At 44.6% G+C, this 15156-nt stretch overlaps 7 protein-coding genes across 7 annotated transcripts; 3 read left to right on the top strand and 4 right to left on the bottom strand.

Moving 5' to 3' along the window:
- Positions 1-219: 219 nt before the first annotated feature.
- Positions 220-1656, bottom strand: LOC119560769 (3-oxoacyl-[acyl-carrier-protein] synthase, mitochondrial). The gene has a single exon (XM_037874393.1). It carries the CDS (start codon positions 1615-1617, stop codon positions 298-300), a length of 1320 nt encoding a protein of 439 aa, XP_037730321.1. The 5' UTR covers positions 1618-1656; the 3' UTR covers positions 220-297.
- Positions 1657-2030: 374 nt separating this feature from the next.
- LOC119560773 (glucose 1-dehydrogenase) lies at positions 2031-3152 on the top strand. Its single transcript, XM_037874398.1, has one exon. The coding sequence runs from the start codon at positions 2080-2082 to the stop codon at positions 2848-2850; it is 771 nt and encodes a 256-aa protein (XP_037730326.1). The 5' UTR covers positions 2031-2079; the 3' UTR covers positions 2851-3152.
- Positions 3153-3259: 107 nt separating this feature from the next.
- Positions 3260-4188, top strand: LOC119560770 (uncharacterized oxidoreductase TM_0325). Its single transcript, XM_037874394.1, has one exon. The coding sequence runs from the start codon at positions 3296-3298 to the stop codon at positions 4088-4090; it is 795 nt and encodes a 264-aa protein (XP_037730322.1). The 5' UTR covers positions 3260-3295; the 3' UTR covers positions 4091-4188.
- A 686-nt stretch (positions 4189-4874) lies between these two features.
- Positions 4875-5789, bottom strand: LOC119560771 (cyclopentanol dehydrogenase-like). The gene has a single exon (XM_037874395.1). The coding sequence runs from the start codon at positions 5737-5739 to the stop codon at positions 4966-4968; it is 774 nt and encodes a 257-aa protein (XP_037730323.1). The 5' UTR covers positions 5740-5789; the 3' UTR covers positions 4875-4965.
- Positions 5790-6277: 488 nt separating this feature from the next.
- On the bottom strand, positions 6278-7279 carry LOC119560772 (3-oxoacyl-[acyl-carrier-protein] reductase-like). The gene has a single exon (XM_037874396.1). It carries the CDS (start codon positions 7232-7234, stop codon positions 6461-6463), a length of 774 nt encoding a protein of 257 aa, XP_037730324.1. The 5' UTR covers positions 7235-7279; the 3' UTR covers positions 6278-6460.
- Positions 7280-8300: 1021 nt separating this feature from the next.
- LOC119560774 (Golgi-associated plant pathogenesis-related protein 1) lies at positions 8301-9266 on the top strand. Its single transcript, XM_037874399.1, has 4 exons — positions 8301-8410; positions 8468-8596; positions 8660-8973; positions 9028-9266. The coding sequence occupies exons 1-4, from the start codon at positions 8369-8371 to the stop codon at positions 9140-9142; spliced, it is 600 nt and encodes a 199-aa protein (XP_037730327.1). The 5' UTR covers positions 8301-8368; the 3' UTR covers positions 9143-9266.
- A 975-nt stretch (positions 9267-10241) lies between these two features.
- On the bottom strand, positions 10242-14775 carry LOC119560767 (trichohyalin). Its single transcript, XM_037874390.1, has one exon. It carries the CDS (start codon positions 14722-14724, stop codon positions 10387-10389), a length of 4338 nt encoding a protein of 1445 aa, XP_037730318.1. The 5' UTR covers positions 14725-14775; the 3' UTR covers positions 10242-10386.
- Positions 14776-15156: the final 381 nt, after the last annotated feature.

Below are 15156 nucleotides of genomic sequence, written 5' to 3' on the forward strand. Positions count from 1 at the left end.
ACAAGCAACAGAAGCAAATCAAACAGAGCTATATACATAATTATATACCTATATATATATTATATACAGATATACAATATAACAGTACATACAGTGCGCATTGGATAATAACAGTACGCATAAACATTTTTACAGAGCAAGAAACTGACGAAGACGACGACGTGACGGCGAGACAAGCAACCGAAAAAAGTTTTCCAAATAAAGTTTTAAAACTAAAAATTTTTCCTAAAAATATGCAAACATTTGAGGACTTTATTCACTTTGCGGTCTTTAAAAATAGTTAACAACTCTTAGCAATTATTGGGAAAAGCTGGCAATGCACAAGGAGGCATTGGTTCCTCCGAAACCAAAGGAGTTCTTGAGGGCAATGCGTCGTTTTTGATCTGGTGACCACTCGGTGGCTTCCCTGACAACGTTGACGTCCACATCCAGATGCTCAATGTTGATGGAGGGCGGCAGCTTGTTTTCCGCACAGGCGAGAACCACAAAAAGAGCCTCCAGATTGCCGGACGAGCCCAGCAGGTGTCCGTGCGCTCCCTTGGTCGAGGAGACCCTCACCTGGGGGGTGTGCTCGCCAAAGACACGTCCTATAGCGTGCGACTCGATGCGGTCGCCCGTGGGCGTGGAGGTGGCGTGGGCATTTACGTAGGTGACTTCATGCGGAGAAATCCCAGCATCCTGTATGGTTCGCTTCATGGCTAGCGTAGCTCCGGCGCCGTCCTCGCTTGGCGAGGTTATGTGATAGGCATCGCCGGACAAACCATAGCCCAGGATCTCGGCCAGGATGGGAGCTCCTCGAGCACGAGCATGCTCCAGTTCCTCCAGCAATAACACAGCTGCTCCCTCGCCCATCACGAAGCCATCCCGGGATTTGTCAAAGGGTCTGGAGGCCACCGACGGGTTATCGTTGAATGCCGTGCTCAACGCTCGCAATCTACAGAATCCAGCGATGGAGAGGGGATCTATGCAGGCCTCGCCACTCCCCGCCAGCATCACATCCGCATCTCCGTTGCGGATAAACCGCATGGCATCGCCCAAAGCATGGGCTCCTGTGGCACAGGCTGTGGACACCGAGTGGTTGGGCCCTCTCAAGCCATGTCGCATGCTGATGTGACCACACGCCATGCTGGGCAGGAGTCTGGGCACAAAGAAGGGGCTGACTCTGTTGTAGCCTCTCTGCAGCTGGTTCCAGGCTCCGTAGACCTCCGCCAGGTCGAACATGCCCATGCCCACGCAGACGCCAAAGCGCTCCCGCTGCTCTTCGCTCAGCTCCTTGGGGTTCAGCTTACCGGTGGCCAGAGCCTCCTCCGCCGCCAGTACAGCCAATTGGGTGGCGGGGCTCATCAATTTGATATCCGACTTGGTCAGGTGCTGATCCAACTGCAGCTTGTCTCTGGGTATTTGTGCAGCCACCTGACAGGGCAGGCCCTTGAACTCCGGTCCCAGCCGAGAGATTGCGGACTCGCCGGCCAGAATTCGTTGCCAGGAATCCGGTCCATTGTTGGCCAGAGGCGTGACTGCTCCACTTCCCGTGACCACCACTCGCCGGCGGCCAGATTGCGTGGATGAGTTGCGCGCTTGGTGGGCAAATAAAGTGCAGTTCCTTAAAAAACGCATTTCGACGTTATGTTATGTTTACATGATCAGGTGAGTGAGACCGGGTGGGCCGTTAAAATATACCGACCACGAAAAAATACTGAATAATAAATATTGAAGTATCTAGAAAATAATACCGTCTTTTCTGTATGGAACCACATATCTCAGGTTAAAAAATATATATGTAGATCGTTTTCAGGTCCTAATTAATAAAAAAAATTGTTGTTTTTATTTTTATATTTTTAGAAAAACATTTACTGTAATTTAAATTTATTAATTTTTTGTAGCTTGAGGATTGGAAACAATAATTTGTTAACTTTTATTTATAAAAAAAAAGATGCCTGTTTCTTTAATTTACTATTTACAAATACTAAAACCAGCCTGAACATTTGTTTATTGTTTTTAAAGGAGATGAATGAATACCCCTAGTAAAATCTACAAGATGCGCACAGGGCTTGAGATCCCCTTACGTAACTCTGGAACATGAATTTCGCCGGCAAAGTCGTTCTAATTACAGGAGCAAGCTCCGGAATCGGCGCTGCCACTGCCGTGAAGTTCGCCAAGTATGGAGCTTGCCTGGCGCTGAATGGCCGCAATGTGGAGAACCTCAAGAAGGTGGCCGCGGAGTGCAGCAAGGTGAGCCAATCCCAGCCGGCTCTGGTGGTGGGCGACATTGCCAAGGAGGCGGATACCCAGAGGATCTGGACGGAGACCCTGGAGAAGTACGGCAAGCTGGATGTGCTGGTCAACAATGCGGGCATCATCGAGACGGGCACAATTGAGACCACCAGTCTGGAGCAGTTCGATCGCGTGATGAACACCAACCTGAGGGCGATCTACCACCTGACCATGCTGGCCACCCCGGAGCTGGTCAAGACAAAGGGCAACATCGTGAACGTGTCCAGTGTTAATGGGATACGTTCTTTCCCCGGGGTATTGGCCTATAACATATCCAAAATGGGCGTGGATCAGTTCACTCGCTGCGTGGCTCTGGAGCTGGCTGCCAAGGGTGTCCGGGTGAACTGCGTGAATCCCGGCGTGACGGTGACCAACCTGCACGCCCGCGGAGGCATGGACCCGGAGACGTACAAGAAGTTCCTTGAGCACTCGAAGACTACCCATGCCCTGGGTCGTCCTGGGGATGTCAAGGAGGTGGCTGCGGCCATTGCCTTCCTAGCTAGCGATGCCGCCAGCTTTAGCACTGGGGTTAGCCTGCCCGTGGACGGAGGTCGCCATGCCATGTGCCCACGCTAAGTTTGGAGGATATGGTCGAAAGATCTGGAAGACCTGCATGGACCTTTCCATGTGCAAATGCATTTATAACATTGTTGGTTGTTATTCTTTATTTCTTTTTTTCTTTATGTACATAAAATGTTTTCCCATTAGTTCAATCATCTTTGGTCAGGAACTGATTTGTAACATTCTTATACCTTAGTTGAGTTTGGGCATTAACTTTAGCGCATTACTTTCTTAATCTAAATGGAGATACCTAAGTTTCTTGCATCTAACTTAAACTTTCTAATCATATAATGTATTCTGTTACCTGTTTTTGTTAATTATTTACTTTTATTGTTTATTGGTTCATTAATTCTAACCAGATTGGGAATTAATTTAAAGCTAGTTATGATCAAGTTATGTCTCCCCGTAAAGTCACCCAAATACTTTAATTTTTCCACCTAAGACTCAGAAACTCGGTTCGATGGGCAGCAAGGGCAAGGCGGGTCTGGACTTCACCGGCAAGGTGGTGCTAATCACGGGTGCAGCCTCCGGTATCGGGGCCGCCACCGCCGAAATGTTCTCCAAGCTGGGCGCCTGCCTGACGCTGGTGGATCGGGAGGAGGAGGGACTCATAAATGTGATGAAGAAGTGCATGCAGACGGGCTATGAGCCCTACGGCATAGCCGGAGATCTGCTCAAGCCGGTGGAGATGGAGTGCATCGCGAGGAAGACCAAGGAGCGCTTTGAAGGCAGACTGGATGTCCTGGTGAATGGGGCGGGCATCATGCCCACGGGCACGCTGCAGAGCACGGAACTTGCTTGCTTCACGCACGTAATGGAGGCCAATGTGAGGTCCATGTTCTACCTGACCAAGTTGCTGCTCCCTCAGCTTGTCCAGTGCCAGGGTAGCATCGTCAACGTGTCCAGTGTATGTGGGCTGCGCGCCTTTCCCGATCTGGTGGCCTACAACATGTCCAAGGCAGCTGTTGACCAGTTCACCCGGTCTTTGGCGCTGGATCTGGGTCCCCAGTGTGTCCGGGTGAACTCAGTTAATCCGGGGGTAATTCGCACCAATCTTCAAAAGGCCGGTGGCATGGACGAACAAAGCTATGCAGAATTTCTAGAGCGCTCCAAAGAGACCCATGCCATGGGCAGGATTGGGGAGCCAACGGAGGTGGCGTCCACCATTTGTTTCCTGGCCAGTGAACTGGCTAGCTTCGTGACAGGGGTCAACTTTCCCGTGGACGGGGGGAAACAACTTATGTGTCCACGCTAATCCCTACCAAAGAGTCAAATCCCATCCTGTCCTGCCTACCGCCTTCCTCTTTTAGTTGTTGCCCGCCGATTCACTATTAAAATATAAAATTTTAAGTGTAATATAAAAAATGGAATTTATTTTACACACTGCAATTTCGGAGGAAGCTTTGAAGTTGAATCCAATATTTTGGCAATCCTAAATTTGAAAACCAAAAACATCACTTGAAGATTGGTTTCCTTTTTTTACAATATTAAGTATTGACAAAAATGTTGGTAAATTGAACAAGAATTATTGAATATTGAAAAACAACTTTTAGAAATTTAAGCAAAATATTTTTAAACAGATATAAGATGATCAGTATATAGAAGGGACCGTAAATACGAGTTATAGAAGCTATTTACCCACTACCAAGATTTATATTAAAAATGTTGTATCTTTTTTATACTTTTCTAAGAACAAAAAAACCTAAAAAACCCAGTTTTAATAAGAAAAATCAAGTTTAAATTTTTTTGTGTTTTAAATGATCTTTAATAACAATTATTTGTGATTTTTATTCAAAAAAGTCAAAGATAAGAACTTTTTTTGATATTTATTCAAATGTGTCAAAAATAAAATAAATATTTTTGGGACTTTTATTTAAAAAAAATTTAAATTAAAGTCTTTTTGCTGTAGCGCCTTTAGTTACAACGATATTGCACTGCAATTTTATCTACACCTTCTCAATTGGGTTTATTTACAAAATAGATCTTCATGGATAAAAAAAATTGAAGTAACCTGAAATGGAAATAAAAACGCCCCACTGAGATTTTTTTAATGTTTTTTAATATTGTTAAAATACTGGCCATCCAATCTTTGGAGGCAAATAAATGCATTCTGGCTAAGTAACTAGATTCTCATCTTGGACACATGGCATGGCGACCTCCGTCCACGGGCAGACTGATTCCGGTGCTGAAGCTGGCCTCATCGCTGGCCAGGAAGGCGATGGCCGCAGCCACCTCCTTGACTTCTCCGGGACGACCCAAGGCGTGGGTGATCTTGGCGTGCTCCAGGAACTTCTTGTACGCCTCCTCGTCCAGTCCACCTCGACGCTGCAGCTCGGTGATGATCACGCCGGGATTCACGGAGTTCACACGAACTCCCTTGGGAGCCAGTTCCAGGGCCACACACCTGGTGAACTGATCCACAGCCGCCTTGGAGACGTTGTAGGCCAAGACACCGGGAAAGGAGCGGATGCCGTTGACACTGGACACGTTCACGATGTTGCCCTTGGTCTTGATCAACTCCGGCGTGACCAGAGTGGTCAGCTGGTAGACGGACCGCACATTGGTGTTCATCACGCGATCGAACTGCTCCAGACTGGTGTTCTCAATGCTGCCCAGCTCCAGAATCCCGGCATTGTTCACCAGCACGTCGATGCGTCCGTGCTTGGCCAACGTGGCGGATACGATACCCTGGACATCCGACTCGCTGTTCATATCCGCCGCCACCTGAAGGGCAGGCGCCCCTCCAGCTGCCACTATCTGATCCGCGGTCTCCTTGAGCTTATCCACGTTCCTGCCCACGATGGTCAGCAGCCCACCGAGCTTGGCCAAGAGGACTGAAGTGCCCGCTCCGATTCCCGAACTGGCGCCGGTCACTATAATCACTTTATCTTTAAAACTGGGCATGTTGAGGTGATCCGCTTGAAAACTGGAATGATAATGATGGTGACATTGAAGACCCAGAAGTCAACAACTATTTTGGGGTGCATTCGATTATTCTATCGATAGAGGGGAACTTTCAAAGCTATTTCTGGCGGTTGTGAAATTCAAAGTACCTGGAGTCGTGCTTTCGGTGCTAATTAAAATTTAATTTGTTATTGTTTTTATGTACTATGTATGTCACTCAACCTTCGCGTTTATTCTATTTATACATATGCAAACTTATCAATTGTTTTCTCCCAATTATGTATTATCTTATTCTATTTTAACATATCCTCTGTTATGCCGAGAGGAAATAATTTTAAAAAACTTTAGTATGTACTAAACAATAATTTTGCTAACAGTAATTGTAAAGTAAGAATATTCCAAATGTTTAAGACTTGTAGAATTTTAATATCTTGCCAAAGTATGGAATTAAATAGCTTAAATCATACCTAGACCACTTTTTGAGGTACACAATTAATTTGCTTATTACGATCCCAAGTATTCATACGTGTAACCTTAATTAACAAAAAAAGATATTTATTATATGCTATAATTTAGATCAACATATAAATAGGGTGTTTCTAAGTTATGAGCTATGTATATTTCAATTCAATACTTCAATATAATGATTGACAATCTAAATGATTAAATTCGTTAAATGCCACTGTTGGATTGGATATTACTCCCTCTTCACCGCCTGAATTTATCTCGGGCACATGGCATGGCGACCTCCGTCCACGGGCAGGCTGACGCCAGTGCTGAAGCTGGCGGCATCGCTGGCCAGGAAGGCAATGGCCGCAGCCACCTCCTTGACATCCCCAGGACGACCAAGGGCGTGGGTGACCTTGCAGTGCTCCAGGAACTTGGCGTACGTCTCCTCGTCCATGCCGCCGCGCTTGTGGATATCGGTTACAATGACGCCGGGATTCACTGCGTTGACACGGACCCCCTTAGAGGCCAGTTCCAGGGCCACGCAGGCCGTGAATTGATCCACCGCCGCCTTGGAGACATTGTAGGCCAGGACACCGGGAAAGGCGCGTAGCCCACAAACGCTGGACACGTTCACGATGTTGCCCTTGGTCTTGACCAGCTCCGGAGTGGCCAGCATGGTGAGTTGGTACAGGGAGCGCACATTGGTGTTCATCAGGCGGTCGAACTGCTCCAGGCTGGTGTTCTCGATGGAGCCGGTCTCCAGGATGCCCGCATTGTTGACCAGCACATCGATGCGTCCGTACTTGGCCAGAGTGGCGTCCACTATCTGCTGCACCTCGGCCTCCTTGGTCATGTCCGCCTGCAGCTCCAAGGCTGGAGCTCCTCCGACCGCCACAATCTTGTCGGCCGTCTCCCTCAGCTTCTCCACGTTGCGACCCACGATGACCAGGAGACCACCGAGGCTGGCCAAGTGGACGGCGGCACCTGCTCCTATGCCGGAACTGGCTCCGGTCACAATAACAACTTTGTCCTTGAAGGATGACATCGTGGGAGTTCTGGTGATGCTAATCGAAGGTCGATCACTGGCACCGATAGGCAGGTAGATATCAGTACTAGCAGCTCTGCTCCAGCTGATCCCCGAAAACTTTGCAAATCAGCTGTGCCGAAAAAGCTTTATGATAAGCTCTACCCTTAAACAGTTGGGATTTTAAAAATATTTTTAATTACAAAATTGGCAATAAACGCTCATTTTAGGCGACCCTCTCACAAAAGAAGATGAAGAATATGCAAAACTATCGTGCCTTTTTTAATTCACACTTTAAACTGCCGAAAGTTTTGTGACAAGCAGTTTAATTTTGAACTGTTGAATATTAAAAGGTGTAAAATTATAAACTTGGCCATGTTTCATTCATTTAGGCCAACCAAAGCATTTAGATTCAGATAAAAAAAATTTTTCTGAAAGTCCTCTTAGTATTAACCTAACTTTCCCAAACGGCTCTTTTCTGTTACAGGTCGTATATTTATTTCGGAACGAGTCAAATCGGACAACTATATCCTACTGCTCCCATGGGAATAATCGGAAAAATCGTGAATAAACAATTTCTGTAAGTTTCTATGTTTCTAAGATTGTAGAATTTCGAATTAAATTTAAAAAATCGGACGACATATCATAAGAACGATCAGATATTTAATGGGAAAATGATAGAAAAATAGTTATAATTATAGCTTCATTATTTTTGATCATATTCTCTTATACTTCAGTATATAGTTTTTTGTTATTTCAGAATTACAAAAAAAAATATATAAAAATCGGACTACTATATCATATAGCTTTCTTAGGAAGGATCCCAAAATAAAAGTCAGTACAATACAAAAATCCTTTTTTTCGTTTCCGGAAAACCTATAAGTAAATTGAAATGTAACATTATCTTAATATTTATGTGATTATTTTATAATTTTGTAAAAATGGGAAAAATCTCTATATGAAAACGACCTGCAAGGGTATAAAAACTTTGGCTTGCCGAAGCTAGTTATTTTTCTTTTTGCTTCCTAGGCTGCTTATGTGCACAAATAAATGTTACCTCAATTTATTATATTAAATCTAGTCTCCTGAGAACTTTGCTGAATCTTAACCTAGGACTAAGCTGTCAAGTATTAAAAAGTAATCACAAAAAAAAACATGGCTTTGGTGAACATATTAATAGTTTTGGCTTGTTGTTGGGTAAAATAAAAAATTACCTAAAATCACTTGAAACAGATCTTATTACTTATCTTTCAGTTGGTCGCGGTTGAAGCAGGCCTTGAGGAGGACTATCTAAAGGAGCACAATCGGTTGAGAAAGTTACACGGGACTCCGCCTCTCGTTTTGGACGCTGATCTTTCAAAAGGATGCGAAGAATACGCAAAAGTATGTCCTGCCCTTTTTAATTCAGATTTCGAACTGCCGATACCCTATTAATCGCATGTGTAGGAGTTAGCTAAAACTCAAAATATGGTCCATTCAAGTGGTGGAGGCGCGAAGTATGGTGAAAACTTGTGCATGCGGTCACACAAAGCGTTGATCTGTGTTCAGGATTGGTACGATGAAATCAAACTCTACGACTTTGACAATCCAGGGTTCTCCATGGAAACTGGCCATTTTACTGCTTTAGTTTGGAAGGGTGCGAAAAAACTAGGTATCGGCCAGGCTACAGATAAGAAAGGGTACTTTTGGGTAGTCGGAAGATATTATCCACCAACGAATGTTAATGGGCTGTTCAAAGAACATGTTCCGAAGCCGATCAAGTAGTTACTTCTCGCATCCTAAAACCTTCGTTTCCTAATATTATTTCTTTGCAGGGATGCTGGTCATGGTTCTGGTTCTGGTAAAGACGATGACGAGGACAGCTCTAGCATGGTACGAGCTAACACCATTCTCCTCTTGATTGCCTTGTGCCTCCACTTCACGAATTAAGGCAAATTTTGTGCATTCCTCGTGCCTAGCCCAGTTGTAAATTTCTAGTTCACCAATTCAAAAAACAATTTTTTTATTTAGCTTTAAATTACTATCTGTACGAAATAATAAATTATAACTTTTGAAAAAAGGAATAAACTTAAGCGCTTACCAGGGACCGAAAATAACAGTTATTTATTTATAAGTCTTTATGAAAAAAGGATAATGGAAACGTAACAAAAAATGTCCAAGTATACAGATACATTGGGCTACTAATAAGTTTATCAATAAACTTTTATTTTGCGACTTTTAAAAATAAAAGTCTTTTATAACTAATATAAATAATTTTTATTTTTAAAGTCCCAAATAACTGTTATCTTTTATTCTTACTATAAAACTCGAAATAACACCTAAGTTTGACTTCTACTTCTTTCATAACTGTTATCAACGACTTTTAAAAACAAAAGTCTTAACGAAAAGTCCGAAACGCTTCCTTCTGCCTGTTACATACTTTCCGACGAATCTAGTTTGTTTGAGATACATATATTCAAAAGACTTTTATTCTCCACAAAACCTATAGGATTTTGTATACTTTTATATATAAGAGTCTTTGAGTGATTTTTACTTCAAGTTTGGATAAATACAAGAATCTGAAAGTCATTTATAACTGTTGTGAAAGACTTAAAATAACAATCATAATAACGGTTAGTAAAGACTATACAATTTTTGAAATCTTGGCGAGATCTTTTGAGACAGCGCAAGTTTATTTCAGCAGGTTGCCAAGCCCACTCTGGCCCATACGCCTACGCTAAAACCTGTCTATCGCCTACATTTTTGAAGATTTTGTAAAAGTGTAAATATTTTGATTTGATTATCAATATCTATGTTCAATGAACATTGTTCATGCCGAAAATATTTCAAATCGGAGCATCCTTTTAAAAGTCATAGCCATATAAAGAAAACTCTTGGTGTACGTAACGTCACCCTTAAGTTATACTACGATCGGTACTTTATTTGTATTCCGACTAAATTTGTTCTAAGGACAAACAATATTTTATAGAATCTGCTTGTTTAATCCTGTAAGTTAAAAATAATCTTTATTTAGTCTCAAAATTCCGGCCATGTGCCAATATTAATTCTTCAAAAAACCGGGGAAATAGGATATCATTAAATTTAACAAGAACTCCAACTTGGTAAACAATTAAAGGTTAAAAAAGTAAAATGAAAGATTGTGAAAATAAAACCGGAGAATATCAATGCATCGTTTATAATCGACAAGAAAACCTCTGATCCTTCCATTCACCGTAAAGTCGCTCGATGGTCTGAAGGGTTACACGTGGGAGAGCGTCGCGCATGTCGCAATAATCGTCGAAGAGGCTCCTGATCCCGGACAGAGAGTTTCTGGACAGCCGTCTCCACTGCCGCAGTGTCTGCTCCTCGGAATCCCGGCACAATTTAGCCAGTTGGCAGCTTTGCTCGTGCCGCATTTGATCCACCAACTGTTCCGCATTACGTCGAAGGATCTTCGCACCTTGTCGAGCGAAGACGCGATTGCAAATCTTTTTCAGATGCACCTCTAGCTCGGTATCCAAATTGCAAATTTTCTCTACGAAGTGGGGCATAATAGGTTCGTTATATAAAAGCAAAACTTCCATTAAAGTTTTGAAGATTGGCCTGGGAAGCTTCATCTTGCTCTGGATCTCCTGTAGATAGATCTGCGCGAGGACTTCATCTCCCTGAGAATCAGTCTCATCTTCGGAACTTGCGTAATCTTCATCTCTTTGGCAAATACTGATTAGACGTCTTGCTACTAACAGAATTGATTCCTTAACATAATGGTTCGTGGCATTGACTTTGGCCTCTGCCAATTTCTTCTCTAAAAGGCCATTTTCGGCATCCAATATGTCCGGATGGTAATCGGATGTCCGAGCTTGCGTTAGAAGCTGTCTAAATACCCTTATTTGCTGGACGCGGTTTTCCTTTAGTCCAAATTGATCTCTGCCAGTCTCGGGTTGCTTGATCTGGGGATATCGCTTCTTGCCAGTCCGAGTGCAGTAACTCAAGCCCACGTCACCTGCTATTCCTCCACCTCTTTGTCGCTCCTCAAATTCTTCCTCGTCAGCGGAATATGATCTTGGTCCAAGCATTTTCCGCCACTCGGCCACACGGTTTCGAACGTAGGAGCCATAAGCTTCTTGCTGCTCGGGGTTTCCATATGGGGTCGGAGGAACATTCTGCTGCTCCACCGCATAGGTTTTTTTTCGTGGACAGTACCTTCCCACCAGAGAGTAACGAGGTTCCGGAATCGTGTTGTTTTCTGCGCTGGAGGAACTGCCGGGATGACGTCCCTGGCTTGGAAGATCTTCTGCGTCGGATTTTTCTTCACTGCCCATGAACCGAGCCCAACGTTCGCTGCGAGACTTCAAGGATCCTGGCTCAAAGTACTCATGACTGGAACTGGGTCTTGGTTTTTGGGTTCTGCGTTTCTGATGGGACCAAACTTCGTCGCCTACATACTTTGGCTTTGGTTCAGCCCTCACGCTGTGTCCTTTATTTCTCTGGACCTTCATTGAAAACGTTGTCTGAGGAGGTCTGGTCAAAACATTCTGTTCAGACAGTTTCCCTGCTTCCAAGCGCAGCTCCTCGGGCACCTGGACCTCATCGTTTAACCTGCTATTCTTCTCTTCCAGCTTATTTAATCGGTTAAGGACATCCTTGCTGTGTGAACCCGGTTTCTTAATGTCTCCCGGAGGATTCTCGAAAAACATATTCTGGGTCTGGCTTGTTGATTTTTCCTTACTAACAATGTTTTTTGGGTCTATATCTTTGTCTGATATTACTTGAGATCGAGATTTTGTGACCCTCAAATCTTCCGACATGTTTTGTCGCATCTCTTCATCTTGGTTAAGATCAAGTCGTCTTTCCAGGTGACTCTTTAGTTTTCTAGCTACCTCTCTCGTTTCACTTTCTAGCTGTATTCCCTTTTCCCTACTCAGCCTTAGCTGCTCTATTCTTTGATCCCAGTCCTTTTCCTCTCTACTGAGCTTATCTCTAAGGTGCTTTTCTTCCTCTATTTCCATGAGCAACTTGTCCTCTTTGATTTTGCGCAAGCGCTCTTCCTTTAGCTTGGACCTTTCCTGCTCTTGCTGATCCTTTATGAGTATCTCTCTTTTCAATCGATCACGTTCGTCTCTGACCTTTCTCTCAGCATCCGCTCTTTTTTTTTGCTCAGAAGCTTTATCTTCCATAGCAATGCGCCCTTGGATTTTTCTCTCACATTCTTCAAGTAACCTTTTCTGCTGCTCTTCCCGTTCTTTTGCTTCCCTCTTTTCTTCTTCCTCCTGCATTTCAAGCCATTTTCTAAGAATCTGTTCCCTCTTGAGATCTTCTTCTCTGGCTTTTCTATCCAACTCCTCCCTTTCGATTTTTTTCCGCTTAAGCTTTTCCAAAAGTCGACTTTCCCTAAGAAGCTCTTCTTCTTTAGCCATCCTTTCGCACTCGGCTTGCTCTCGTTTTTCGAGTTCCCGTTTTTCTCGAGCTATTCTCTCCCGTTCCTCGGCACGCTTTATTTCCCGTTCCTGTACCTCAACGAGGGTAGCTTTAAGCTCCTCAATTGTTCTTTCTTCCCGCTCACGTTCCTCACATGTCTTTCTTTCAAAGTCTTCTCTTTCTTTTCGCTCGTTTTCTAGTTTTTCCAAAACTTTTCTTTCAAACTCTTCTCTTTCTCGCAGTTCCCTAAGACTTTTAAGATCCTGCTCTCGCTTTCTTTCCAAGTCTTCCTTTTCTTTTCGATCTTTTTCAAGCCTTTTTTCCAGTTCTTTTCTTTCAAACTCTTCTCTTTCCTGGCGTTCCTTTAGACTTGTGAGCTCCTGTTGCCTCTTTTGTTCAAAGTCTTCCCGTTTTTTTCGTTCAGTTTCCAGTCTTTCCATAACTTTTCGTTCAAACTCTTCCCTTTCCCGTCGTTCTTTAAGAGCTCGAAGCTCCAGTTCCCGCTTTCTTTCTTCTCTTTCCTTTTGATCGGTTTCTAATTTCAGTTCTTTTGGTCCAAACTCGTCCCCCTTCTGGCGTTTCATGTCGATTTTGATTTCCTTTTCTTCGAAGTCTTCCTTTTGATCGGAATCTGCCCTCGCTATGCTTTCTTTAAGGCATTTTTTATCCTGTTGCCTTTTTCTTTCAAAGTTTTTCCTTTCCATTCGATCAATTTTCTTTTTTTCTAAATCCTTTCGTTTAAAGTCTTCTCTTTCCTGGTGTTCTTCGAGTCTTTTGTGGTCCAGTTCCTTAGTTCTTTCGATCTCTTCCCTTCCATCTCTGTGTACTTTCTTAGCCAAATCTTTTTGTACAAACTCTCTGCTTTCTTGGCCTTCTTTCTCTTTTGTCTCCACATTCTCGGATTCTTCGGGATTTTTGATATCCATGCCTTGCTCCATCAACTCCCGCTTCCTGAGCTGTCGCTCCCGCTCGGCCCATGCCCTCTTTCGATGGTATTCCTTTAGCTGCTCATAGGCCAACACCTTGAGTTTTATGTTTTCCGCCCGAAGATGCAGCTGCTCGTCACGTCTGGAACTTTTGGTAGCTTCTGAGTCGGCTGGCAACGTCATTGCCGATTCGGACCTGTGCCCGATTTCGGTTATGGGTTCCTCAATGGGTTCCTGTTGGAGGTCCTGGCCGGCTTTCTGCGCCATCTCTTCATCCTCTGACGAAGGCGTGCTAGGACGCCGCTGAGCCCACGAGCGCTGATCCTGGAGGCGTTGCTCCTCACGCTTTTTGAGCAGCAGGTAGCGCTCGTAGTCGCGTCGCTCCTTGACCTTCAGCTGCTGCTCCCGCAACCGCCGGTCGCGCTGCTGACGCGCCTTCTCCAGGCGCTGGCGGTCCAGCTTCTGCTGCTCGGCCAGCAGAGTCCTTTGCCGCTCCCGCTCCTGCTCCCTGAGCTGCCGCTCCACGCGATCCCGTTCCCGCCGCCTCAGGATCTCTCGCTGTTTGCGCTCGCGCTCGCAGAGATCCCGTTCAGCCCGCGGCGAGAGCACTTGAACATCAACCTGAATGCCAACGGTCTTGGCCAGTTTCCTTGGTTTGGCCAGTGTGGGCGGCGGTCTTGGCCCGGGACATTCCTCGAGGTTCCACACCTCCTGCTCCTCGCGCCAGTACTGATTTTCCAGATGGTCCAGGTGCTGCACCCTCCTTCGCCATTCAAACGGACCCGTTATGATCCTTCTTCTGGCCAGGCTGCTGCTCGAGGGTTTTGGGGCCACCACCTGCGGCGGGCTGCAGCGACGCAACCGCTGACGTCCCTCCTCGTCCAGGAGCAGGCGCAGCTCCAGTTTGCAGTTAGCCAGGTTGGTGAAAGGCAGCGACAGGTGCCCCGATTCCCTTAGCTGACGCAGCATCTGCTCCAGGAGGTAGTCCCTGGCCCTGCCCTCCTCTTTGGTGGCGCGACTGAAGACGTACATCCACTTGGCGCACAGGTCGAGATCCTTGGCGCTCGCCCGCCGGACGGCCAGGCCGCGAATAATCTTCACCTTCTGGCGGTAACTGCGCTCCAGGCGGTCCTCCAAGGAGCGTCTCTTGGAACGGGTCACGCCGTTGGTTCCTTTGACGCTGGCCATTGGAATTCAAACCCTTGAAAAAAAAAACTTTATATATATTATATTTTTTAATTTTCCTGACCAATTCGTTTGAAGAAAACAATAACTTTGACGATTCAGAAAACAGATTTACGTAGCTGTGCCATTTGAATGCTTTTGGGCTTGCTTTGATTTTAAATATACGACGCTTATATAGAAAAGTTGAAATGTGCCTTGAATGACCAAAATTGGCTCATCAGAACTCGAGTTAAAAAATTAAATATGCCTTAAAATAAGCTACAAAATATTTGTACACTTTAAAAAAGTTGACACAATGCCCAAAATGTTAAGTGTCTTTTTCTTAATCAGGAAGCTTATTTTTACCGCAAATCCAAAGTAGCCTTCAATTAGCATTGTGACGATTTTATTTTGTAACCTGGATGTGCTACGATGATTTTTAAATTATCTTCTTAC

This window comes from Drosophila subpulchrella, unplaced genomic scaffold (genome assembly GCF_014743375.2).
Source record: "Drosophila subpulchrella strain 33 F10 #4 breed RU33 unplaced genomic scaffold, RU_Dsub_v1.1 Primary Assembly Seq354, whole genome shotgun sequence".
NCBI classification, from domain to species: domain Eukaryota; kingdom Metazoa; phylum Arthropoda; class Insecta; order Diptera; family Drosophilidae; genus Drosophila; species Drosophila subpulchrella.

Bases quoted from the DNA above. Each gene is read 5' to 3' on its own strand.
- LOC119560769 (XM_037874393.1), bottom strand. From the start codon at position 1,617: ATGCGTTTTTTAAGGAACTGCACTTTATTTGCCCACCAAGCGCGCAAC.
- LOC119560767 (XM_037874390.1), bottom strand. From the start codon at position 14,724: ATGGCCAGCGTCAAAGGAACCAACGGCGTGACCCGTTCCAAGAGACGC.
- LOC119560770 (XM_037874394.1), top strand. From the start codon at position 3,296: ATGGGCAGCAAGGGCAAGGCGGGTCTGGACTTCACCGGCAAGGTGGTG.
- LOC119560774 (XM_037874399.1), top strand. From the start codon at position 8,369: ATGGCTTTGGTGAACATATTAATAGTTTTGGCTTGTTGTTGG. The intron at 8,411-8,467 runs GTAAAATAAAAA...CTTATCTTTCAG, and splicing joins TAGTTTTGGCTTGTTGTTGG to TTGGTCGCGGTTGAAGCAGG. The intron at 8,597-8,659 runs GTATGTCCTGCC...TCGCATGTGTAG, and splicing joins GATGCGAAGAATACGCAAAA to GAGTTAGCTAAAACTCAAAA.
- LOC119560771 (XM_037874395.1), bottom strand. From the start codon at position 5,739: ATGCCCAGTTTTAAAGATAAAGTGATTATAGTGACCGGCGCCAGTTCG.
- LOC119560773 (XM_037874398.1), top strand. From the start codon at position 2,080: ATGAATTTCGCCGGCAAAGTCGTTCTAATTACAGGAGCAAGCTCCGGA.
- LOC119560772 (XM_037874396.1), bottom strand. From the start codon at position 7,234: ATGTCATCCTTCAAGGACAAAGTTGTTATTGTGACCGGAGCCAGTTCC.